Source organism: Myotis lucifugus, unplaced genomic scaffold (genome assembly GCF_000147115.1).
Source record: "Myotis lucifugus unplaced genomic scaffold, Myoluc2.0 scaffold_517, whole genome shotgun sequence".
Lineage (NCBI taxonomy): Eukaryota > Metazoa > Chordata > Mammalia > Chiroptera > Vespertilionidae > Myotis > Myotis lucifugus.
The window spans coordinates 316,669-342,913 of record NW_005871565.1 but is presented as its reverse complement, the minus strand read 5'-3'; the positions used below and the strand labels follow the sequence as shown (position 1 = coordinate 342,913).

At 34.6% G+C, this 26,245-nt stretch overlaps 1 protein-coding gene across 9 annotated transcripts; it reads left to right on the top strand.

Annotated features, from left to right (window-relative positions):
* The first annotated feature begins 6,369 nt into the window (after positions 1-6,369).
* Positions 6,370-24,627, top strand: CCNT2 (cyclin T2). Of its 9 annotated transcripts, XM_023745103.1 has the most exons (9): positions 6,499-6,522; positions 8,345-8,473; positions 10,512-10,572; positions 12,958-13,020; positions 16,106-16,151; positions 17,791-17,954; positions 20,333-20,403; positions 20,840-21,995; positions 22,097-24,627. In XM_023745103.1, the coding sequence occupies exons 1-9, from the start codon at positions 6,514-6,516 to the stop codon at positions 22,162-22,164; spliced, it is 1,767 nt and encodes a 588-aa protein (XP_023600871.1). In that variant the 5' UTR covers positions 6,499-6,513; the 3' UTR covers positions 22,165-24,627. The 9 variants fall into 9 exon arrangements, with proteins under 9 accessions (XP_023600869.1, XP_023600870.1, XP_023600871.1 ...); XM_023745101.1 differs by having other exon boundaries at positions 6,370-6,522; positions 20,840-24,627; XM_023745102.1 differs by lacking the exon at positions 12,958-13,020 and having other exon boundaries at positions 6,370-6,522; positions 20,840-24,627.
* The last annotated feature ends 1,618 nt before the right edge of the window (positions 24,628-26,245 follow it).

Here is a 26,245-nt window from a genome sequence, read left to right as displayed (position 1 = left end):
ATTCGTGCAAGGGGCTCGGCCTCCACCACCGCAACAGCCACCTCTGCTTCAGCCCCTGCCGCCGTGGCTTCGTCCAGAAGGTCATCCAGAAGGACTTCTGGTCTAATTAGTATATTATGTTTTTATTATTATAGATATGATTTTCAAATAACTTCTCCCTGCTATGGACTATATTTTGCACTTTCTTGATGTTATTTGTATCACATGCATTCAGTTTATATTTTTCATCTATCACTTGTACTTTGCTGTTATACCTAAGAAAGCATTGTCTTATTCCGGGGCATGAAGATATATTCCTGTTTTCTTCTAATAAGTTTTATAGTTTTAGCCGTCACATTTATGTCTTTGATCCTTTTTGAGTTAGTTTTTGTTTATGGTGTAAAGAAGGGAACTGCCATCTTCACTTTTTTGCATGTGGATATACAGTAGTCCTATCACCATTTGTTGAAAAGACTATTCTTCCCCCATTGAATTATCTTGATATTCTTGTTGAAAAATCAGTCTACCATAAATATGTTTATTTTGGTCTCTCTATTCTGTTCCATGATCTGTATGTCTTTCCTTATGCCAATACCACATAGTTTGTGTGTGTTGTTTTTTAATTTTAATTTTTCAATTATAGTTGACATTTAATATTATATTAGTTTAGGTATACAATGTAGTAATGAGACATTAACATGCACAGTGATCACCCCAATAAGCCTGGTATTCATCTGACACCATACATATATACTAGGTGTACCAGTTAATAATTGCGGATTTTGTAATCAAAGAAAACACTATAATTTCAAGAGAAACATCTGAAGTACTTTATTCAAAGTAATGAAGTAAAATAGCTACACATTTCCCCCATCTTTCAGGTAATTTGTGGATACCATCCCAATAGAATTTTTCTTATTTTGAGGCAAACCATTCAGAGACCCAATTTTCTACTTCTTCCTACATTTTGAAGTGCTGCTCAGAAAGTGCATGTGCCATCGATTGGAACAAGTGGTAATCTGAAGGAGCAAGTTCTGGTGAATACAGCGGGTGGGTTAATACTTCCCAGGCAAGATCTTTTAATGTGTCTTTAACTGGTTTTGAAGTGTGTGATGGTGCGTCATCATAAAGCAAAATTACTTTGTCGTGTCTTCTGGAAAATTCTGGTCGTTTTATGATCAAAGCGTCGTTCAATTGATTATTTGTTGTCGTTAGTGATCAGTAGTAACGGTTTCACCTGGTTTTAGAAGCTCATAATACACCACACCTTCCTAATACCACCAAATGCAGAGCATTGTCTTCTTTCCAAAGTAGTTTGGCCTTGCAGTCAATGTTGGTGTTTGACCTGGATCAACCCATGATTTTGTGCATTTGGGATTCTCAAAATAAATCCACTTTTCATCGCCAGTCACAATTTGATGCAAAAAAAGACTTTTGTGCCGTTGAAACATTTTACTGATGACTTTTCGGTTTTCCATTTGTCTTTCGTTCAGTTGATGTGGCACCCATTTTCCTTCCTTTAAAATCTTTCCCATTGCTTATAAACGATTGGAAATTGTTTACTGAGCAATGTTTAATCTTTCTGCAAGTTGTTTTTGAGTTTGACACGCATCTTCATCCAATAATGCTTGTAATTGTTGGTCCTCAAACTTTTTCGGTTGACCTGGACGTTCTTTGTCTTTCACATCAAAATCATCACTTTTAAAGTGTTTAAACCAGTGTTCACATGTATCTTGAGATGGAGCATGTTCACCATAAGCTTCCTGAAGTATACAATGACTTTTTCTTCAAAATAATGAATTAAAACTTCTCCCAAATGCTCTTTTTTTGGCACGAAATTCGACAACCTTCAGCAAATTTGACATACGAAGTTTTGAAGCTTGCTGTCAGTGCATGAATTTCATGCACCGGGCCTCTAGTTATAAATAACGATATAATGAACATAGGGATCTCTGTCTTTTCGAATTAATGTTTTGGGTTTCTTCGGATAAATACCAGAAGTAGAATAATCTCTTGTGATTAGCCTTTGTTTTAAAGTATTTTGTCCAATGTAAATATTGCTACCCAGCTGCTTTTTTTTTTTTCCCCATTTCTATTTGCATGAACTCTCTTTTCCCATTCTTTACTTTCAGTTTGTGTGGTGTGTATTTTGGGGGGGAGGCAAGGGGGACAGAAACATCTAACATCTATGTGAGGGAGAAACATCTAGGTATGTTCCCTGACCAGGAATCGAAATGATGCCCTTTCAGTATGCAGGACGATGCTCCGGCCAGGGTAATCTGTGTATCTTTTGATCTGAAGTAGGTTTCTTGTGGGTAGCATATGTAGGAGGTCTTGTTTTCTTATTCATTCAGCCAGTGTTTTGAACTGTGCATCCGATAGATTGCTTATCTCCATTTCGTTTGGTTCTTTTTCTAGAGTTTTGTCCTGTTCTTTCATTTGGGACATGTTTCTTTGTCCCCTCATTGTGTCTGTCTCCGTTTTTGTTTCTCGGTATTAGGTAGGGCCACTACATCTCTCAGTCTTAGTAGAGTGGCCTGATGTAGTAAGTGTCTTGTAGGGCCCAGTCACATCATCTCCCTGGTCACCTGAGCCAGGTGCTCCAGGAGTGTCCATTGTATGGGTTGTGTGTAGTTGAGACTTGATTGCTATTGGCACCTCAGTGGGAGGGATTGACCCTTGAGCTGATTGATGTGAGGACTGGCTGTCACTACAGGGAAGGAGCTGTTGTGCAGGGGCTGACCCCACAGAGCAGGATTTGCTACAGTGGGGCTCTGCTGCCTGCTCTTTGGGTGTGTCATTTGTGGAGGTGGTTGAGTGGTGCTCTGGTGCAGTACCACATAGTTTTGATTACTATAATTTTGTAGTAAATTTTGAATTCAGGAAGTATGAGTCTTCCAAATTTGTTAATTCTCTTTCAAGATTGTTTTGGCTATCTGGGTCCCTCGCATCTCCTTAAGAATTTTAGGATCAGCTTGTTAGTTTCTGTAAAACAGAAGCTGGGATTTTGACAGGCATTCTGTGAATCTATAGGTCAATTTGAGGAATATCGCTATCTTCACAATAGTTACTCTTCTATAATATTAGTTCTTATTTGTTTAACCATCTGAAGGAAAGTGGACCTTTTTAATTTTTTTTTTATTTTTAGAGAGAGATAAGGGGAGAGAGAGAAACGTCAATGTGAGAGCAAAACATTAATCGGCTGTCTTCTACATGCCCCTTACCCGGGATCAAACTGGCAACCTTTCAGTGCACGGGACAATTCCCAACCGAGCCACACTGGCCAGGGCAGAAGTGGACTTTTTAAGATTAATGTAGAATATTTGAGTACCTATGCAGTGTTAATGTTCTTGTTTCACAGTAAGTACTACATGAGTTTGTAAGATGGTAGCTGAGAATAGAGACTTAACTATGAAATGCTAAGTGTACTTTAAAGTATAAGTTGCTTTTTGTTTGTGTGTTGTTTTTCTTTTGTAACAATAAATAAATGTTAAAATGCCAGATAGTATTAGGCATATTTAATATATTTAAATGTAATTATGGAAATCAAGCCTTACTCTCTTGAAGACTGCTTTTCAGCAATATTGAATACTAGTATTTTTTAGTCTTTATTAAGCCAGCTCTCTTTTAAATGTAATTAGATGTCCCAAATAACATCCAGCCTGAAGATTTTTTAAATTCTCAAGCTAGATTATCTTCTGTTGACAGTATTACATTCACACATAATTATATGAGTAGAAAAAAAATAACTAAAATACCAGGCTGGGTTAATTACATTTTCTGTAAGATTGAAATGTCAGTCTTTTCTGTGCAGCAGAATTAAAGATTTAAACCACTTCTTAATATTGTGCTGGAATTTTGGTTTAATTTGCTTGAGTTTGGTAATCTTTCTTATTAGCAAATGTACATTTTGAACTTTAACATTTTCTTCTTTGGTGGGGGTCTTACTTCCCTTGTTTTTACTTATATATAAGTTTCTACCTTTCCTTTTTTCTATTCTAGGAGTTTCTTTCTATGAGTCTTTGCTAAAGTTAAACCATTACTACTTGTCCTCACCTATAGCCTTAGGCAAGTGATTTCCAAATTTTAAGCTGTGATACCTAGAACTAGCTAGATATTTATTAATGAAATCCTTTCAAAGCACAGAAATAATTATCCTAGTCTTAGGGAAGGGATTGGTGTTGAGGCATTTAAAAAGCTGGGGAGGGCGAATGGAATAGTTTAGAAGCCTGTTGATACTAGTACTGTATTATCAAATAAAAAACAGACTTAGAAGTGTTATCTTTGCTTTTAGTGCTCTTTTGGAATTAGGACATTTAAAGTTGAGTATTAACACAGCTGTGGGTGGTTCTTAAATACAAATGTACACACAAAGTGTGTGCATAAAGTTAATTACTAAAACAAAGACCAGATGATTCACTTGAAACTGGCTGATACAGCCATCTTCCGTGACTTAGAAATTGCCCAGGCTTTTTGTTAATTCGAAAACCTTGCCTCCAACTATCAAGGTTGAAGCCAGCAATGGAGAGTGAAGAATGTCAGCAGTGAGGGCATCATCATGAGCAGAAAGGGGAGACAGCGGCCAGGAATGGGCAGGAGGAGTGAGACCAAGAGGTAGGAATGAAAACATAAAGGAATAGAAAAAGAGAAGGTGGTGAAAACAACGGCAGGGAGAAAGGAATAAAGGAATGTGGGTATAACCATTAATGTTAAGTATCATAATTCGGTGTTTTAATCTGCTTAGTTCGGAACTAAGAACCTTTAAAGAATTGAGTTTAACTGTGGAAGGAAGAGGTGAGCAAGAAAGAAGAAAATTTTTATAGCGTGTTAAATCGCATTTAAAATCTAAGCTCAACAGTAACAATACACAATTGTTTAAATTTTCAACATGTAATAACATTTGAGTCATATTGCTGTAGGGCACTATTCTAAGTGCTGTACATATCTTGATCCATTTAATCCTCACCACAAGTTTACAGCAGATACTGTTTCTCCCATTTTACAGATGCAGAAACTGAACCACAAAGAGAATAAGTAATTTGCCTAGGCTAGTCAGATTCTACTGAGGCAGTCTGACTACTGTGCTGCAGCTGGCTTCATCACATCTTCCTCCCCCTCCATGATTTGTATGGTATATTGTTTTGAGAATATAATACCTCCTTGAACTAGTTGTACATTTGCTAGAGTAACGTACTCTGGACTATTTAAAAATAAATTTTTCTTCCCTTTAGTTATAGTAATTGGAGAAAGTTTATCAAACTAAGGACCAGAACACAAGGCAGATAATGCATGGTCCCTGTCCCCAGTGAACTGAATCTCAGTTAGTAATTGGTCACTTGAACCAGCCAAGTATGTACTCCAGTATTGGTGTGAATTCTTTGACTTTGAGCCAAGTTTATATGTGTTAATGAATGTTTGTTCCCTCAAAAGCCACAGACCAACTAGTACTGCCAATATTTAAAGCACTTGACATTCTTAACCTTTTAATAAGCCACACAACAGAATCAGCTTTCCATATAAAAAGCAGTAGTGCCCAGTTTGATTACCTTTCTTAGTCACCCTTAAAATTAAAGTCTCACTTGGATATTTACAAAGTATTTATCTAAAAAGGTGTTTTGTTTTGTTTTTACAGCCCTGATGGAGTAAAATGTTTGCAGGCTGTAGAGAAGGAAATGTGAATGGAGTTAGTGGATTTCACCAGAAACTTTGGAAGAGTGTTGGGTATTAGTTGCACTGGAGGAGAATGAGAATTGAGCCCTATTTAGAGGGAACAGAAAGACTTCTGTGAGGAGTGTGGGTAAATACACAGGAATCTACCCTGATGATCATTCCTTAGCTCACTGAATACTTAATTTTTAAAATTACTTGTAGAATTTGAGAATCATTCACTAGTACAATACTTCGTTTACATTGAGACTCTTCTAAGGAGACAACTGTGTGGTCTGAAAGTACCTCTTCATATTGAGGCTTTCAAAAAGTCTGAAGAGGATGGACCTGTGACTGGGAATCCTAAAAGATTTTACCAAGAAAAACTCATTAGAGACTTTTAAAAATGCCTTTTAGGCAAGTAAGAGAAATTCTGGATCATCTGGTAGTTGAGAAGGAGTTTAAATATTAAGTTTAGTCTAATTTGACTTTTGCCTTGTTCCTCTATTGCTTCACTCCTTGATAAATAGTTGTAGCATCTGAAAGCTGGCTTAGCCATTCCCCTTTTAAATGTGAATAAGATAATAAATGAGAGGTTATTCGAAACTGAGTGTCTTCATTTTATTGGGTGTTTTCTTGCATTTCTTACCTGGTATTGGTTCTTAGATTTTTACTGTGGCATTTGGAATACTTTGAATTTAATATTGGTGCCTTTATGTTTATATATAGATTATCCACATGTCATTCATTCAAATATATTGAACAGCAGCTGCACAATGCTAGATAATGGGAACATGAATGAATAATTCAGTCTCTGTGTTCAAGCTGTTTCTAGACTGGAGGACAGAAAGATTAATAAACCAGAAGTTAGAATACAGTATAAGTACAATGATAGAGGTATGCATAATTTTTCATTGAATAAAGAAGGGTACTTCACTCTGACTCAGAAATTTTACTTTGGAAGGAGTTGATCTTTTGAGTTAAGCCTTTAAATAGAAAAGGAGTTAATCAAAATAGGTAACAGTGGTAGGAAATTTTAAGTATGGGGGAAAGTACCAGATAGGAATAATTGTCCAATCTCGGTTATCTTATACTTTTTACATCTCAGAAATACCACCACCACCATCCCTGCTCCCCCGCCCTGGGTAACTGCTATTTAACTGGCATTTCAAGAATATTAGCTGATTTTGATATTTTTTAATTAAATCTGTTGTAAGAATACTAACAGTGTATTCTAAATTTATGAAAATTAAGAATACATTGCTTTTTTTAGCATTCTCAATTAAAAATATATTTTGTTATAATTTTATTTTAAAAGATGACATTAATTTGAAAGTTCAAGTTAAAATTATTCAGTCCTTTTAAGGTAACATTATTTCTGGTTATTTAAAGCCAAACTTAATTAATTTTAGGTCTGTTTTAAAGATTTATATTTCGGGAAGAGGACTTGTAGTCATTTTTACTCATACATCTGCAAATGCATTTGGAATAGAGAAGGTTCCTTTCAGATACAAAATCTGGCAGTTAAATTTCATGTCAGTGAAATAAAGGCTCCACCTTCCCTGTATCAGAAATTTTCTCCTTTTGTTACCTACCCAAATCACAGCATTGATTTATGCCCCTCTCTCTCTCCCTCCCTCTTTTGACATTCTTTATAGTGATTGAACCCCAAGATACAGTGAGACTCAGATGTTTATCTCTTGAAAAATAATGTATCTGAATCTTGACATTTAGACATTATCTTTCCATGAGATATTTCCTTTTTCAATTAAATTTATGGAGGTAACATTGTTAATAACTTTATAAACTTCAGGTGTACAATATTATAACATCTGTATACTCCATTGTGTGCACACCACCCATAGTCTTGTCTCCTTCCATCACCATGAAATATTTCTCGTCTGTAATCTTAGAACATTATTTGAATTTAAAGTATGCCCATTTTCTGAGTCAGCAGTTATTTGGTTTATTAGTAAGTTCAGGGATAAATATTTGTTCAAAATTAGTGTTCTCTGTCTTAGTGTCTTTGTTAGTGCTATGTTCTTATACTTAATCCAAAGAACATAACTCGGTAATGCTTTAAAAATTGCTAATTTCTAGATCTTCAATTGGTAATGTTTCTACTCTATTAGTTTGTCTTACATGTTTATTTCCATGAAACTTTTAATGGTGTAAGTAAAGTACTAGAGATATTAGGTAGCAGTTTCATGTGCAGAATCTTCAGTTTGCCTTGTAGATTCTTTTCCTGTCTCTTAAGCAAGAGTGTGTAGCTCTTAGCCACACAGTGAGTCATTGATTAATTTAAGAAAACCCTAGAAAGTGGTGGCTGTCCTAAAAGAAGGAAAATTTAGGTATACTTTACACAGTTTTTCATCATTTTTTAAAGCTATGGCTTCATTCCTTGTCTTGAGGTGTTTTTTCCCTTTACCTTCACGATGTGCATTAATATTATTTAAACTTTCTCTTAGTTTAATAAAGTATAAGTCTTTTTCCCTTTAATATTTTACTTGCAAAACAAGTAAAACAGATTTTATCAATTAGGGTAACTAGTTCTATTTATTGAATAACTTTATTAAAACTCTTATCAATCTTTTCATAGCCCAACTAGCAATTCATAATTTCAGTGTTGCATTCCTTTCTTGCACACCTCTCCCCTTTAGAAAGTAAGGTTTTTTCCAAAATTTGTTTTTAAATCACCAACTTTCTTTCTTTGCTACAGATAATATCACCTACTGCATTATTTTTGGCTGCAAAAGTGGAAGAACAGGCTCGAAAACTTGAACATGTTATCAAAGTAGCACATGCTTGTCTTCATCCCCTAGAGCCACTGCTGGATACTAAGTGTGATGTATGTAAAAATTGGGGGTTTTTTTTTCGGGTGTTTTTTGTTGTTGTTGTTGTTTGGTTGGTTGGTTGGTTTTTTGGTTTTTCTTTGTAGATTTGAAACCTTTTCATTATTTAGACATGATAAAAATATATCCTAATTAGTGTTGCCTTCCAAATGCTGCTTATTCCTATTACCACTTAGGAATGTAATGGCAGGAAGCAATCAGGCGGAGACATATTTCATGTATGTTCATGAATTATAATGTCATTCTGAATTATGTAAGGTACTTTTTAAGTATTTCACATTTTGTTGTTTATCCTCACAGCATACCTGTGATATGTGTAGAGGGTAAATCATTTCACCTCCATTGTTTGGGTATGTTCAAGATCATAGATAAATAACTCAAAATTGTCAGCAAATGAAGGAATAGGAAAACCTCTGGATTTACCTCCAGACCAGTAGTTAATCTTTTTTACAGAATTGTTTCTTTATTTAATGCATATATACTACTACTTATCTCTTCAATACATAAAAATACATTTCACCATGCTTTCATGAGCAGCAAGCACTTTATAAAAATATTTTAATTTTCCTAAAGAGTAATGCTAGTTTTCAAACAACTTGTTCTCATCAGTATTTTAATAGACCTTGTTTGAAAGCACCATTTTAAAATGCTCTGATATCTTATAACAAGAAAGAATTCTGGGCCTTTAAAATCATTTTTCTAGCACTCTTATTATAGGTGAGTTCTTTATCAGGAACTTTTAAGTACTAAGTGACTGCCAGATTATATTAATTCAGTTTGATTTGGATCAAGTTTAAGTTCCAATTAACTATATCTGATTTTATTAATCTAGATGTTGTTAAGGAAGTAGAATATTAATATAGCCATTCAAAACTAGAGAATGTATGATTATTCAAAAATAAGAACTATTTAAAATTAGTAGTGTCTACTAATTTTACAAATTCAGAATTATTTCTTGTGGTTACTTAGGATATTGTTCAAATAACTGAAATGTATGTTTTAAAAATCAGCTCAGTGAACTTTTCAAATGGGACATAAATAAAATTAAAGGTACTTTCACTCTCTGGGTTTAGTAGTATGTCCTTATATAAATGAATACTTATATGTGATATATTGTTTTCTTACTAACAATATTTCTGGTAGTTTTATCATGATCTAAAAATGAGATGGCAGAAAATTTTTCATGCCCTTTATTTTCAGAGTAATTGCAGTAGAGGAATTTTTTGTTTGTTTATTTTGTTAATCCTCACCCGAGGATATTTTTTTCCATTGATTTTTTTTTTTTAGAGAGTGGAAAGGAGGTGGGGAGACAGAGAGAAACATTGATATGAGAGAGACACATCAATTGATTGCCTCCCACATGCACCCCGAGGTATGTGCCTTTGACCAGAATCAAACCCACAACCCTTCAGTCCGGGAGCTAACACTCTAACACTGAGCAAAACCAGCTGGGAGGTGAATAATTTATTGAGGTTGGGTGTATGATATATTATTTTGGTATTTTATATCTAAAATTTTTCCTTTTAATCTAGAGATTATACAGCTTTTTAAAATTTTTATTTTGCCTTTTTTGAAGAGAGGAAGTTAATTCTAAAAGTAACCTGTTACTGTCAAGAAATTATCACATGAAGGTATCCTAGATTAAGTTGATAAGTCTTTTCTTTAAGGTGGGTTTGAATTTGGTGTTCTTATGTGGATTGGTGCTTCCTATCTAATGTCTTGAAGCACTAATAATACCTAGGTAAAGTTTTATATTATAGACTAGAGATCTCTTTTGTTCCAATTAGCCCTCCTTCCTTTCATATTATTATCGTTAGGTTTTTTGGGGTTTTGCTTTATTTACAGAAGTAATTCAATTTAGACTTGCCACAGAATATAAGCTTTCTCCATTTCCTTCAATTTGTTTCCTTCATATTTATAAACTACTCTAGTTCTGTTGTAATAAATCTATAATTCTCATGAGATTCAACGGTTCCATAGTCTAGTAGTTATGTTTATCTTAAGCATTTTAATATTACTGTTTTTACCTCGCAGGCTTACCTTCAACAAACTCAAGAACTGGTTTTACTTGAAACCATAATGCTACAAACCCTAGGTATGTACTTAGGTCATATATTTTTATGTGTGTTCTTCAATGCAGTACAATAAGTCTTTACTTAATGTCATTAATTGGTATTTTAACTAAGTGAAATAACATATAATAAAACCAGTTTACTATGGGCTAATTGATACAAACAAGAGTTAAGTTCCTATGGTATAACAAATGATGTTGAATGAAATGACATTATTCAAGGGCCTGCTATATATATTCTAAATAAAGGAAAAAATGTCGAGTGATTTTATCTTTGATGAAAGTTTCATTTTAAAATAAAGTTTAGGGCCAGAATATTATTGCCTGGTTATAAGAAAACCATTTTTAAAAATTTCATTTCATTTCACATAAACAACCTTTGGTGAGATTTTAATGTTTTCAGATAATTGGGATCCTATGTTTCGTTCTGGCTTTGCATTGGAGAATGAAATATTCCTCTCAAACTGTTGCACATGATTGTAATGTGTACAAATATACATGGCAGTTTTTGTTCTCCTAGAGCTTATTTATAGTCAGTGTTTAATGAATGTATATCATTTTTAATGTGACATAATAGTTGAATGTTGAACATTCTTTTCTAAAAATTACATTGTCTGCAAAGTTAGTGCAACTTAATTGGCCTCTAAAGATCATTTATTCTGATGTTTCACTTTACCATGAGGAAATTGGGGCTTAAGACAGTTTTAACTTCTGTAAAGTCATGTATTACTCCTAGAAGAACATTGTCTTTACGGAGAGCTGGGTTTAAATCTGTAGGCCTCTGACTTGGGCAAAATTCCCCTCTTTACCTTTTATGCCTCCATTCTCTATATGAGGTGGAATAATAATGCCTACCTTAACATTGTGAAGATGATATATTAAAAAATTGCCACATAGTGTCTGTGTCATAATCATTATTTATTATGGTAGTTATTTTTATTTATTACTCCATTCCCAAATGTTGAATTCAAATTGTAATCACAGCTTCTCATAATAACTGATTATTATTACAAAAGTAGCTTGTTTGAAATGTATATCACTTGTTTAAAGTTTTTATAGTATAAAAAGATACAAAAATAAAAGTGAGAATATTCTCATTCCTTTCAAATTCAGTAATGTGAATGTTATTGTTTTAGTATATAAAGTTAAATAAATGTGAAAATTTAAATATAATGAAAGTTGAAAAAAAATTATATTTTAAAATAAAGATATTTTTTTAAAAATCAGTGTGTTTGCATTATGATAGAGTCTTAAGCATGAAGAATGAATAATAGCATTTTTAAGGGAAACATAAGAATGTATAAGATACCTCTTTGGCTTTCATTAAAGTATGATTTTGCAGGTTTTATTACAGTTTTATTATGGGAATATAAATAGACCATACAGTAACTTTATAAATACAGATTACCTATTTATTAGGATATTATTCACTTACTGCTTCTGAAGGCATTAAACTTAAGGGTTGAGCCCTTCCCTACTTAAAGGTTGATTGGGCATTGAGAGCTTTTCAGCATTTTATCTTTGGTTTTAGAAACAGTGATTTAATGAATCTTGAGGCCTACAGGTGTACTTAACCTTAACAATTTTATTATTAATGAAACATAGTTATAAGCTAACTTGCTGAAACCTTTGATCTAAGGCATACTAAGAAAATAAGAGCACTGTATTATTTAAAAGGTCATTTCTTCCCCTAACCGGTTTGGCTCGGATAGAGCGTCGGCCTGTGGACTGAAGGGTCCCAGGTTCGATTCCGGTCGAGGGCATGTACTGTGGTTGCAGGCACATCCCCAGTGGGGGATGTGCAGGAGGCAGCTGATCGATGTTTCTCTCTCATCGATGTTTCTGACTCTCTGTCCCTCTCCCTTCCTCTCTGTAAAAAAACAATAAAATATATTTTAAAAATAAATAAATAAAAATAAAAGGTCATTTCTTACACTGTAGCCCAAAGGTTATATTTACGAAAAATTTCTTTTCACATCTGAAAGAGTTGGAATACACTTAAGAACCCCAGTAAATTCAATAAAAAGGGGAAGGGGAGAGAAATATACTACATAGTTCAATTCCCTGCTTAACATGTGGGGCAAACTTAATTGTATTTGTCATGATTTCAGTTTATTTTTAACATGAGGATAATCTCAAACTAACTGTAATTCAGAATTTTGAATAAATATTCCTCCCTGATCTACAAATAACTGATAATAAATTTTCATAATTGCAACATTGTTTTTGAGAAGAAATGATTTCTTATCAGAGGTATATAGTGATCATGTCAGTGATAAGAAACATTATCTTTGGGTTTTTTTAATAGTGAAAAATATATTACACATTTATGGTTGTGTGGTGAATGGCATTTCTCAGGCAAGTATTGTAGTGGTAAGTGATTGGGGAAAAAAGTGCTTTTCATTTCAGGTTTTGAGATCACCATTGAGCACCCACACACAGATGTGGTGAAATGTACCCAGTTAGTAAGAGGTAAGTGATCTTTGAAACTTTTTAATTAAATACAATATTTATGATTTTTGTTGTCTATAATTGATTTGAATGCTATTTTGTTCTTACAGCCTTTTCTTGAATTTTATTAAAATAAGGGAAATGTCATTTTGAAGCATTACTTTGTAGTATCTTCCTACTCATCTACTTCTATTTATATACACTTCAGTGAGAGTTTTATTTCACTAAAAATTTGGAGGGCTTTAAATATTCGGGCTCTCTACCTCCCCATTGGGCTATGCCTGTCCTGTATTTCAGTTAATATTTAAGATGAAGGCCATTAACACGTGTACAGTGAGTAGTATTAATTTTTAATTTATGTCAGAAACTTTCATTGACTTCTGAAAAGACTGCAGTATAAGAATTTGGAGATCAACCTCAGATTTTTTTCTATAAAAAATTGTGTTCCTTAGATTTGTCATGTTTGCAAATGTTTTGCCCATGTTCATTTGAACAAAATTGGTTTAATACATTTTTCACAGTTCTTTAGTATTACTAAAAATGGTTTCCTTTTTGTGTATAATAAGGAAATAATTATATAGCATGATATGTAGTGTGTAGTGTGGCTATTATACCTTTTATAAACAGGAATAAGGAAGCTTTTGTACTTTTTGCTTTACTGCTTATAAAGCATGTGGAACACATTTTTCTGCTCTTGTTAATAAATCTTGTGTATCTGTTATATGCCTAGCAAGTTTTCCACTGTTGCATGTTATACTGCTGCTACTACTTCTGCTTCCCATTAGAAATGTTACTAATAGCAACCCCTTAGAATCTTTAGTGTGCCTTTTTCTATTACTTCCTTTTTGAAAATTAAATTTTGCAGTTTCATTCTTTTACCACCAGATTTCTTTAGGATTATTCTAAACAAAATGGGTAAGACTTTTGAAGGCCTTGTTTTGTTTTTTAGTGTTTACCTAAATATCCTCACATTTTATTCATTCTAAATTGAATTCATTTTATACCTAGGTAGGATTTTATATTTTATGACTACATTTTTTTTTTAAACAAAGGCTCTGTTATCTGACACCACAAGAACTGGACCTCTAAAAATGCCATTAGCATGTATTATCATTTGTAAACTTGAACATACTTAATTATAGTTCCTGTTCTTTGTGATTATATGAATATATTTTATAGCACATTCTCATCCCCAGTATTACAGTATAGTATAGATTTGTATAGATAACTAGTGTAGATGTTGAATTAAGAAAAAAAATCTGAGTTAGTAGTTCTATTTTCCTAAAAACTTGAAAGGGTAAACTGTTTTGTCAGACTAATGGAAAGCCATATAATTTGTTTTAAATTGAGTCGGATGAAGAATGATATTGAAGGAAGGTATTAACATAGGTTAAAATAATACTTTAGTAGGAATTGAAACTGGATTTTCAGCTTAGTATTGTGAATTTTTAGTCAGCTTTTTAAAAATCGTTTTTCGAAGTTTATTAATTTTTTGTACTTTCTCCTATATCTAAAAAAGCTAAAGACATAAAAATATTGATTTGCAAAATTGAATAGTAAATTTTAAAACATTTACAAAATTTTATATATCATCCAAAGCAAAATATTAAAATATGATTTTTTTTGTTAATGTTTAAAATGTGGCTGACTCTTAAATTTTAGTACAGATTTTATATATATTTAAACTCCTCTTGTCTGACTAACATTTTGAGTAACAGGGTTTGTATCTCACACCATTTAATAAATTTTCTTTCATGTTTGGTCTCTTTTTTTCTTTGTTCTATTACAATTTCAAGCTAACAAGAGAACATTTCCCCTACATTCTTCCTCTGTTGCACAGTGAGGTTATTGAATTTAGACATATTCTGAGGTGAAAACTGCTACGGCAATTTAAAATTTCTCGTCTACATATTTTGCATCTTTTGTGAAGGGAGTAAATGGTTTGGCTTCTTTCAAGTCCTTTACCTCTCTCCTTTCCCCACAAGAGAAAATTGGTATTATGCTCCTTTGCTGCAGAATTGGCTAATGTCATTTTACAGGGACTTTCACTTTTCTGATTTATCCTTCCTTTCCCATAAGGAAAGAAAGCAATACTTAAGTCACACTGTCTCCAGGACATCTGATGCTTTGACACTCTTAGCACAGCTCTGCTAAACCCAGGTCCCTTTTTAAGATTCACATGGGGCAGCAGGGATTACAGGTGTTGCAGATAAAACTAGGAGGGGGCAAGGATTTTGAGGCCTTTTAGAGAGGGGTGAGTTGAAGGGAACTAATCCTAGTTAAAACAAAGGGGAAAGATTATGTCAGTTTTATGAATGTAATTGGAAGAAAAGGGTGAACTATATGTAGCAGAGACATCCCTGTTGGGAAGAATAAGAAGCAGAAGGGGAGGGCCAGTTTTCCATTTCAGTGTCTTAATTTCCATTCTTGGAGGGGGTGACAGTGTTGAAGCATCATGATTCCCTCTACAGTACTCATATCATAATCTAAAGTTCTATTAATTGGATTCTATAATTTAAAAAAAATAATAATATAGTGGAGTTTCCTATATCTGTCCTTATAATGTTTTAGGTTGTTTATTCTCTGTTGATGCTTAGTAGCATGATGAAAAACTGAGCAGTTGTGCTCTCTGACTTTGGAGGGTGGGGGTTTGTTTTCTTTTATTTTGATGGAAGTGCTAAGCCAATTTAAATATGACTGAGGATTAAGTCTGGCAGGCAACTCTTTGTATTTTGTATTAGACTTCAAAATCTTTTCTTCTTCTTCCTCTTCTTTTTTTTTAAATCCAGGAGAATGCTTTATTGCAACTTTTAGCTGACTAGATGCTTAACTTAGTAACAAGTTTAGCCCTTGTAACTGGCTAGCTAAAAGCAAATCGGCTTGTTTCTCAGATCTTTGGGGGATAGCAAGAAACATTTGAGTGAATGTTGTTGAAGATTTTCAGTAGTATAGAAAATGATGGCGCTCTTGTGATATTTGTAAGTAGTAAGTAAAATTTACTTTTTGTGTACACATCTTTGAAGTTTTTGTTATGTTGAGAACTTTTTAATGGTAGCATGTTAAAGCTGATAGTATTGTCTTCGTTTTTTCTTTTTTTTCCTTACAGCAAGCAAGGATTTGGCACAGACATCCTATTTCATGGCTACCAACAGGTTGTTATCCTGACCCTCTTTGTTGCACTGTTGTAGCACACTATAGCTTCCTTTAATGCAGGGCCCCCTCAATGTGTCTCTTACCCTTGTTGCAACAGGAGACTGGACCATCTACTGTGGTGGTACCTTCCTGTCTGCTTTGCGGTGTATTGTACAAGGGACTTTGGGCACAGAGGGGTTAAATGCACAATGTGAAGTGTAGTGGTGCTTTCTGATGACATATTCTCGATTTGTGAGTGCATAAGTCTAAAATTGGTAGCCTGAATAGCAGCTAAAGATTACACAGAGCTAAACTTAACGTAGAAATTCGAGCAACTTGGTAAGTATAAAGCTATTTCTAGTTTATAATTATAGTTAAATGACAATTTTTAAAATTTCACATTGATCCAATCTTAACTTTAATCATTAAAGTTTTTTAATAAATAAAATTTCTATAACTTGGTTATATAATACCCATTAGTAGTAAATTAGAAGTAGTTGACTCCTATCAGTGCCTTGATGTGCATAAGTACAGCTTTTACTTTTAAAAAACCTTACTTCCTTTTCAGTTTATATAAATAAAAAATGGTGTGGGTTGTGATGGATCAATAAACATTTTGATTAATTCTGAAACTGAAGTGGAAGAATAGTTTTTAAAAGCCTTTTAATATTTAATATAAAATTCTGTTCTGTATTGATTATATTAATTATTTAAATTTGTTTTTTTTTAATGGGTTTTTGGGGAGGAGGGGACCAAACCAGCTTTGTGTGGCCCTTAATTTTTTTGTGACACTGTTAAGTTTTATTTAAAATTTTGGATTAGCAAATATCCATGTATTTCCTCAGATATATGTTGTTGGGCTTTAACCTCTATTCCGAGGAATTCTGAACAACAAAAGCATAAAAAACCACTTAAATTTAAAACTTTGGTTAGAAAAGCCTACTTGTAACATGTTACATGCCCAGTGTAGTGGAAGGAGAAAAAAAGTATTTTTGTAGTTCATAGCAACATTGGGCTTTGAAGCTGTTACGCAAAAGGTAAGTTTTCTCTGTGGCTCTATTGAAAAGAAGACAGAGATTTACATAGATAAGTGTTAAGTTCTCTTTAACTTACTTGAGAATTATGTTTAAGCCACATCAAATGGTAGAATCTCTGATTATAATGCAGTGTTGAAATGTGTCACTTTTACCAGGAGCCCTCTGCTTTTTCATTACTTTTTTGCCATGGTATTACAAAAGAAACAAAAATGCCACCAAAAAAAGTTTAAGGTGTTATACTGGTATATAGTGGTTATTGGAAATAGAAGTGTATTAGGTATATGTCTTCACCTCCATTTATAAAGAAATAAAAACACTTTGAATTTAGATGTAAAAGCAAAATTTAGAAATATTAATATATTAGTATTAATAAAACATTAATATAATACTCAGGCTTAAGAGTATGGGGAATGTTCATAATGTATAGGGTTTTTTTAGTACTAGAATTTTGTAAGTATAGTGTTAGCTTTTAACATAATAAAATAAGGTTTTGTACTCTAGGCTTACAGAAGAAAACCTTTATAATTCTGATTTTGTTCTAATCTTACTGGTAAATGTTTTTTCTTTGTTTTACATATTTGAATTTCTATGACTCTTCATTTTCAAACATGCGCCACAACAGTCTACATCTTACCACCTTCTGTCTTCAGTACAAACCAACAGTGATAGCATGTGTATGCATTCATTTGGCTTGCAAATGGTCTAATTGGGAGATTCCTGTGTCAACTGATGGAAAACATTGGTGGGAATATGTGGATCCTACAGTTACTTTAGAATTATTAGATGGTAAGTAGAGAAAATAATCATTTTTAAATTAAAAATATTTCTTTTTATTATGGAAAAATTCTAATTCTGTATAGGTTTGAAAACCAGTGAATTCCATATGCTCATGCCAAACTGAATAGTTACCAATTCTGCCCAATTCAGCTTCCTTCCTCCCCTGCAGTTTTTAATTTTTAATCCTCATCCAAGGACATGCCTTTATTGATTTTAGAGAGAGGGAAAGGGAGAGGGAGAGAGAAATAGCGATTGGTTGCCTTTTGTATACACCTCCACCGGAGATTGAACCCGAAACCTAGGTATGTGCCCTGACTGAGAATTGAATCAACGATCTTTTGGTGTACAGGACAATGCTCCAACAAACTGAGCCACACCAGCCAGGGCTCCCCTATAATTATTTTAATGCTAATCCCAGATATCATTATTTCATGTATTAATATTTTAGTTTGTATTTCAAAAAATAGACTTTAAAAACATAACTATAATTCTTTTTAACAATTTGGTAATAGATTTTAAAGAATAATTACATGATCAAATGAACACATGATGAAAATAAGGATTCATTAGCCTAAAAAAAATAAAGTGTACATATATTAACCACCACTGAATATCTCAAGCCCTTTGAGGCTTTCTCAAACTCAAAGGTTAGTTTTGTTGAGTTTAAAATGTACAGACTCAAAGTCAGGTATTGCAGAAGATGTGAAGCAATGAACTAATGGTATTTTCTGGGTAACAGTTCTTGCTCTGTAGTTCCACTGATGAAATGTGCCATAGTTGTCTTACATCATTAAATGTGAGTTGACAAGGAAAAATTGGGGGTACAAGTTCTCTAAATTGAATCTGGATTTGAGGGTCTCCTGATAAGAAATTTCTCTGGTTAAGACATAAGAGAAGTTGGCCAGAGGTAGGAGATTCTTGGAGATTAAGACATTTTAGCTATGTATTATAAATTTCAGAAAGGAAATAGATAACATTCTTATTTAATAGATGTGCCTAAACTAGTATGTCAGGTTTTAGCTTACTCTTTTTGTGGGCTTTCCCCAACTTCCTTCACAAAATTTGAAGCTAATGGAAAATAGGATTTATGTCTGTTGCAACTGAGGACATCTAGAAACACAAAAATGCATTTTATCAATACCCTAGAGGCCCGGTGCACGAATTTTGTGCACCGGGGACGGGGTCCCTCAGCCCAGCCTGCACCCTCTTCAATCCGGGACCCCTCAGGGGATGTCCGACTGCCTCTCACAATCTAGGACCACTGGCTCCTAACCACTCACCTGCCTGATTGCCCCTATCCCCTCTGCCTGCCTGCCTGATCGCCCCTAACCACCTCTGCCTGCCTGATAGTCCCTAACTGCTCCCCTGCTGGCCTGACCGCCCCTAATTGCCTCTGCCTCAGCCCCACACCCGGGACCCAGGATTTCCTCCTCTGGCCAGCCACAGACACCCAGGACCCAGGCTTCCCTCCCTCTGGCCGGCCACAGGCACCTGGGACCTGGGCCGGCTTCGCCCAGGCCAGCCGCAGCCATGGGGCAGGCAGCGTTTCTCCCTCTCCCAGGCCGCAGGCACTGGCTCCCAGGACCTCGGGGCGGATGGCTTTTCTCCCTCTCCTGGGCCGCAACTGCAGGCACCAGCGCCTGGGACCGTGGGCAGGCGGCTTCGCCTGGGCCCAGCTTTGTCAGGAAGGACATCTGGATGGTCATCCGGAAGATGTCCAGTCTAATTAGCGTATTACCCTTTTATTAGTATAGATCTTATTGGGGGTACATCATGTTGATACCTCTTATTGCTAGCAATGATAACCATCATCACTTGGTTAAGATGGTATTTACTTTGTTTCTCCATTGTAAAGTTACTGTTTTTCTCTTTGCAATTAATATCTTGAAGAAGATATGTTGGGATTATACAAATATCCTTTTTTTCCTCAAACTTTTGCCCACTAATTTTAAATCTATTGATGGATCTTGCCTGCATCAAATATTATTATTGTTTTTGCTTAGTGGAGGCTTATTGTTTTTCCTCAAACTTTTGCCCACTAATTTTAAATCTATTGATGGATCTTGCCTGCATCAAATATTATTATTGTTTTTGCTTAGTGGAGGCTTATTGTTTTTGCTTAGTGGAGGCTTATAAAGTAGAGAATATTTTTTTAATGCTACTAAACTTTCCAGAGATTGTGAGCAAGCATATAAAATTGGGGTGGGAGAGTGATTTTCTTTAAAAATACTAGTTTAGAACTATGTCTGCTGTAAATGCTGAAGGTTGAATAGGAGGGTGATAGTGAAGTAGATGAACTCTTGAGAACTTTTTTAATATTGCTCACTTGAGAGAAATTTAAATCATAAAGGCACATTCTAAGTTATAAATTTAAATTTTATTTTTAGAGTTAACACATGAATTTCTACAGATACTGGAGAAAACGCCTAGTAGGTTGAAGAAGATTCGAAACTGGAGGGTAAGAGAATTAGCAGGGTTTAAAAGATTATCAGTTTGTCATTTATCTAACAATTACAAAGCTAACCAGTTTGAATATTGGGGGTTAAATATTCTTATTTCCAGTATTCCTGAATAATTATAATGTATCAGAAGCTATATACACATATATTGTATTCAACTACTATGTCCAATGGACTTTGCCGAGTATTTTATAAATTTTTTATAAACCCCACAATGATGGAAATATTCTCATTTTACAAATGGGGAAGTTAAAGCCTAGACAAGTTAAGTTACTTTCTCAAATGGTGGCTAGGTTGTGTATCAAATTCCAAAATTTGTGCTTTCAACATTTTATAGCCTTGTTTTATGCTTATAAATAGAGAATTTTTGTAAGCAAAGAATTGTGTATTAAATTCCTTTGTTGTCATTGCTTCTTTTGTGTTTTATTTAAATAGGCTGATCAGGCGGCTAAGAAACCAAAAGTAGATAGACAAGTATCGGAAACACCGCTTCTTGGTTCATCTTTGGTCCAAAATTCCATTTTAGTAGATAGTGTTGCTGGTGTGCCTGCAAACCCAAGTTTTCAGAAACCATCTACATCAGCATTCCCTGCACCAGTACCTCTGAATTCAGGAAATATTTCTGTTCAAGACAGCCATACGTCTGATAATTTGTCAGTGCTAGCAACAGGAATGCCAGGTACCTCATACAGTTTGTCGTCACACCAAGAATGGCCTCAACATCAAGAATCAGCAAGGACCGAGCAGATATATTCACAGAAACAGGAGACATCTCTGTCTGGTAGCCAGTACAACATCAACTTCCAGCAGGGACCTTCTCTCTCCCTGCATTCAGGATTGCATCACAGACCTGACAAAATTTCTGATCATTCTTCTATTAAGCAAGAATATACTCATAAAGCAGGGAGCAGTAAGCACCATGGGCCAATATCTGCTACTCCAGGAGTTATTCCTCAGAAGATGTCTTTAGATAAATACAGAGAAAAACGTAAGCTAGAAACCCTTGATCTGGATGTCAGGGATCATTATATAGCTGCCCAGGCAGAACAGCAACACAAACACGTGCAGTCGCAGGCAACCAGCAGCAGCTCTGTAACTTCTCCCATTAAAATGAAAATTCCCATCACAAATGCAGAAAAACCTGAAAAATATATGGCAGATAAGAAGGAAAAAAGTGGATCGCTAAAATTACGGATCCCATTACCACCCACTGATAAAAGTGCCAGTAAAGAAGAACTGAAAATGAAGATAAAAGTTTCTTCAGAAAGGCACAGCTCTTCTGATGAAGGCAGTGGGAAGAGCAAGCATTCCAGCCCACATATTAGCAGAGACCATAAAGATAAGCACAAGGAACATCCCTCCAATCGCCACCACCCCAGCAGTCACAAGCATTCCCACTCACACAGTGGCAGCAGCAGTGGTGGCAGTAAACACAGTGCTGATGGAATACCACCCACTGTTCTGAGGAGTCCTGTTGGCCTGAGCAGTGATGGCATTTCCTCTAGTTCCAGCTCTTCAAGGAAGAAGCTGCATGTCAATGATGCATCTCACAACCATCACGCCAAAATGAGCAAAAGTTCCAAAAGTTCAGGTAGTTCATCTAGTTCTTCCTCCTCTGTTAAGCAGTATATATCCTCTCACAACTCTGTTTTTAACCATCCCTTACCCCCTCCTCCCCCTGTCACATACCAGGTGGGCTACGGACATCTCAGCACCCTCGTGAAACTGGACAAGAAGCCAGTGGAGACCAACGGTCCTGATGTCCATCACGAGTACAGTACAAACAGCCAGCATATGGACTACAAAGACACATACGACATGCTGGACTCGCTGTTAAGTGCCCAAGGAATGAACATGTAATTGTTTAGGTCAATTTTTCCTTTCCTTTTTTAATTTAAAAATTGTTAGAATGGAATCCTCCTGATCTAGCAGTGGTAACACCTGCCGTTGCTGCCACTGTTTCAATATTTGTAAGTGCTGCTTTATTCTTCATTCTGAAAAGAAGAGATTATAGTAAACAAGTCTTTATCTCCACATATGATAGTGTTATAAATACTGTAAAAGCATGGAAGGTGCAAAGCTCAGTTTTTCTACAATTGCAGCTGAGAACATTAGGATGAATGGCTGGCTGCTTCTAGGAATATAAGATGCCTCAAGCATTTGTTATTTATAATTTGAATACTGTAGCTATATTATTTTTGTTGTTGCTTGACTTTTGAATGAGTGTAAATTGTTTTCTTTTGTGTATTTATACTTGTATGTATGATTTGCATGTTTCAATGTTAAAGGGATAAAACAGTATACTGAAAACAGTTTACAGGAAAGTGGAGAAAAATGTACATACATTTTTGTATGTTTAGATATTACCATAAATACTCAGGATTGGAGCTGCTTGTAAGTATAACAATATACAGAATAACTTTATTTTATCTTGTCAGAGTCCATCACTAATCTAAAACAAAGGTGGCACTTTTCATGTTAACCTTAAACTCTAGGCCTTACTGGAAGCCTCTGAAGGGGGACGCTTCAATACCAGATGGGTATGCAGTGCCACAGATGGTCACTTACACTGTGAGGCACTGACCTGCCTTCAGAGGTTCTGACCAGATTGGCTGCTGAAATAGCCCCTAGTTTTCTAAAGGCTTGAAGAGGAAAAAATTAAGTTTACATACTCTTGATGTGAAGTGCAGTTAAATGTTTGTTGGTTTGTTGCAGTACTATAACACAGAGTTGTTAATAATGGTTATGTAGATTACTGTGATTTGAAAACTAAATTCACAAAAAGTACATAGTGAAAAATTAAGTTTTTTCCTTAAAGAAAAAACGTCAACACTACATAGTTAAACAGTAAATAGGGATCGCATTTCCTTCAGCATTCGGAATGACAGTGTATTCTCAAACATACTCCTCCCCTCAAGCTTGTTTGTGTGTGATGCCACATTTCTTTTTCAGGTAAATTCAGTCTTCCTTTAAAAATAAAATTAAAACTATTACTCTCTCAGTTCTTTTATATTCTAACAATAAATAAAAAGAAAAGATCACTGTGCATTGTACCTGTATTTATAGCTTATCAGGAACCTCTGAGGAAAAAAAGGTAGACAGCTAGTGGAGGTTTTACATTTGTTTGCACGTCTCAGTATAGTCCTGTTGAGGTCATATTGGCACAGTCATCTGACTTTGAATAAACAATAGACATTAATTTGTTTAAAATTTGTTTTAAACAGCAGTAATATGGCCTGGTTTATCGGTGAGTCTTCTATTTATTCTGTGGTAAATCTTTGAGCTGTTGAGTATCTTTGAGATGGGTTGAATTCAGCTTCTGTTGAACTGAAAGCTGTCTTCATTTTTCCTCTATGTATATGATTTATTTTTGTTTTAAAAAGCCACTGATATGTGCACAATTGTAATTTTATTCAAGTATGTTGCAGTTGTAAATATTAGAGTTTAATCTTGTGCTCTACTTTTATTTAGCAATTACCTAATTTGCCAATAGCTTTATAATTTTTTAAAAGATAATTGTTTGTTATTTTGTTAATGTTATTTGAATTTAGTATAGTAGGAGCTACTTTCTAGGGACTTTCCCTAGCTAGCATGTCCTAACATTTGTTCGTCTTGCATAACTTTAGTAATCTTTGTCATTATGTGTAACTTTGTTGTTTTGTATGGCATATTATTGTTATCCACAAACATAATTTTGATGCAGTTATACTTTGACAGTGGTACATAATCCAAGGACTAGTATATAGAATTAAGCTGAGTACAGAATGAGGGAGGGAAGGGTTTTGTTCTTGGTAATTTAGATGTGAAACCTCTAAGGAGCTATCATGTGAAACTACATAGTGTGGTTATGCTACTGTATACTTAGGGATGATAATACCAGGAATTTTAATAAGATTTTGTAAAGAATATCCAGAAAATTAGTGAACATATTTTCAGTATGACATAGAAAACAATGTGAATATTTAAGGTCTGTGACTATACTTAAACTTCACAAAGAATTTGCAGAATTGTTTTGAGATGTGGGAATAAAAGTAATTTTGTTGAATCTTTATTGGTGCTAATGATGGACAGTTAAAAAGTTAGCTAGTGTATATTGTTATGGGTCAGTACTTATTAGTACTTCCCAAATTGAATTTAAAATGCTATGTATTCTCTTTTCACTCTGTAAATGTAAATCTTTACAATGACTTTATTTATTAAAGGGCAGCCAGTTGTAATTTTTACAGGATTGTGTGAGCTGTTCAAAATCTTTAACTTCTGAACGGGACATGAGCTTCCAAAACCACGAAGGGGATAAATATGGAAATCCTTTTAAGTTTCAATTCCATTCAGTGAAAATTCACATAATTCATATTACCATGAATTTGCTTTAGCTGTCTCATCAGCCTGGTCCCAGTAGGCTCAACCAAAGAAAAAGACTCCAGAGAATGGACATTATTTCTGAGTCTTCTTGTAAGTAGCCATAAATGAACCAAAATAGTATCACCAAATTTAGGTATGAAATTCCACATGTGCAAAGTACTGTTAAGGTGAAACATTTTTGATGAGATTTTTAAAACTATTTGAAATATTAAAAAGCATTATCTTTTAACAGCGTATAACAGAGTGATTCATTTTTTAGTTGTGTTCTCCCCAGGTCATAGGTTGTTAGCTTTATGCAGAAGCACACTGCATACAAAGGCTTTACTTCTACCTCTTTCAACCAACTTTCCAACAGTGAGCTGTGCCCCCTAATATTTGCCTTAGCTACTTTAAAACACAGTATTTTAGAACCAAAACAAAGGAATATCTTTTCACAGAAATTTTCCTGGAGGCCTACTTTACAAAACTGGCAGTAGTCTTTATTGGTAAGACCTTGCAAAAATCCTAGTTATTTTTTCTTGTTTAAATCTGAGGTTCCTTTCTTATTGCAGGTTTTTAGATACTGAAAAGTCATATAAATCATCCCTAATTTTTATCTTTGAGTGTATTTATAGATGCATCTGGCTCTTCCTATGAGCCTGCTATTCATTCTGATTAGAGTTCATAAGAGTCCAAGAAAATTTCTACCGTGATACCTGATTTCATACAGAATTTCATGAGGGGTGTTTACATTACTTTGTATTCTTAGAAATCTTCAAAACTGAAAGGTTTTCTGAAAAAAAGGGCTAGCCAGAGTAAGGGTCGGGTCCTGGGGCATACAGTCTAAGCCACCATCCTGGGGTGGGTGGGGCTCTTTCATACAATGAGTTTGGGGAAGAAAAGTGTAAGAGGTTATGAAAGAATTCACATTGGCTCTAGATAAAAGGGGCTGGAAAAGGTGAAACGGGGACCATTCTAGGATAGGCTGTAAAGGAAAGGTATTTGATGCTTTTGTATTGGTTGTGGGCAACAGTTTGGAATATTCATGTGTAAACTGGATGAGGCATCACTGATGACGGCTGTTCTCTAGATCATAGGAACCTGGAAGTTAATTCCCAGTTTCAACATACGTTCAGGAATATGAACAGTCTTGTTGGTTTCATTCCTGGGCTCTGTTAACTGATTTATTTCCTGTCTCTACCCCCCTCCAGCCTGATGTAATTTAATTTGGGATAGGACATCAGAATTTTCCTCTTGTCAGTTGGATACCTTAATTTTGGCCTGTCTATCCCCTTAGAACTAAAGAAATGACTAGTTGAGGTCTATTTTAGATAACCAATTTAAAGTGGTTTTTTGTTATTGAATGCCTTGCCTTAAAAGCACTTAAAGCACATTTTTGTTATATTTGATCAGTTAAAATTGCTGATTTTTATCCCTTTAACCAACCTTAGAAATAAACAGTGAATGACTGTCATGTACTCTTTAAGTACCCTTGGTTGA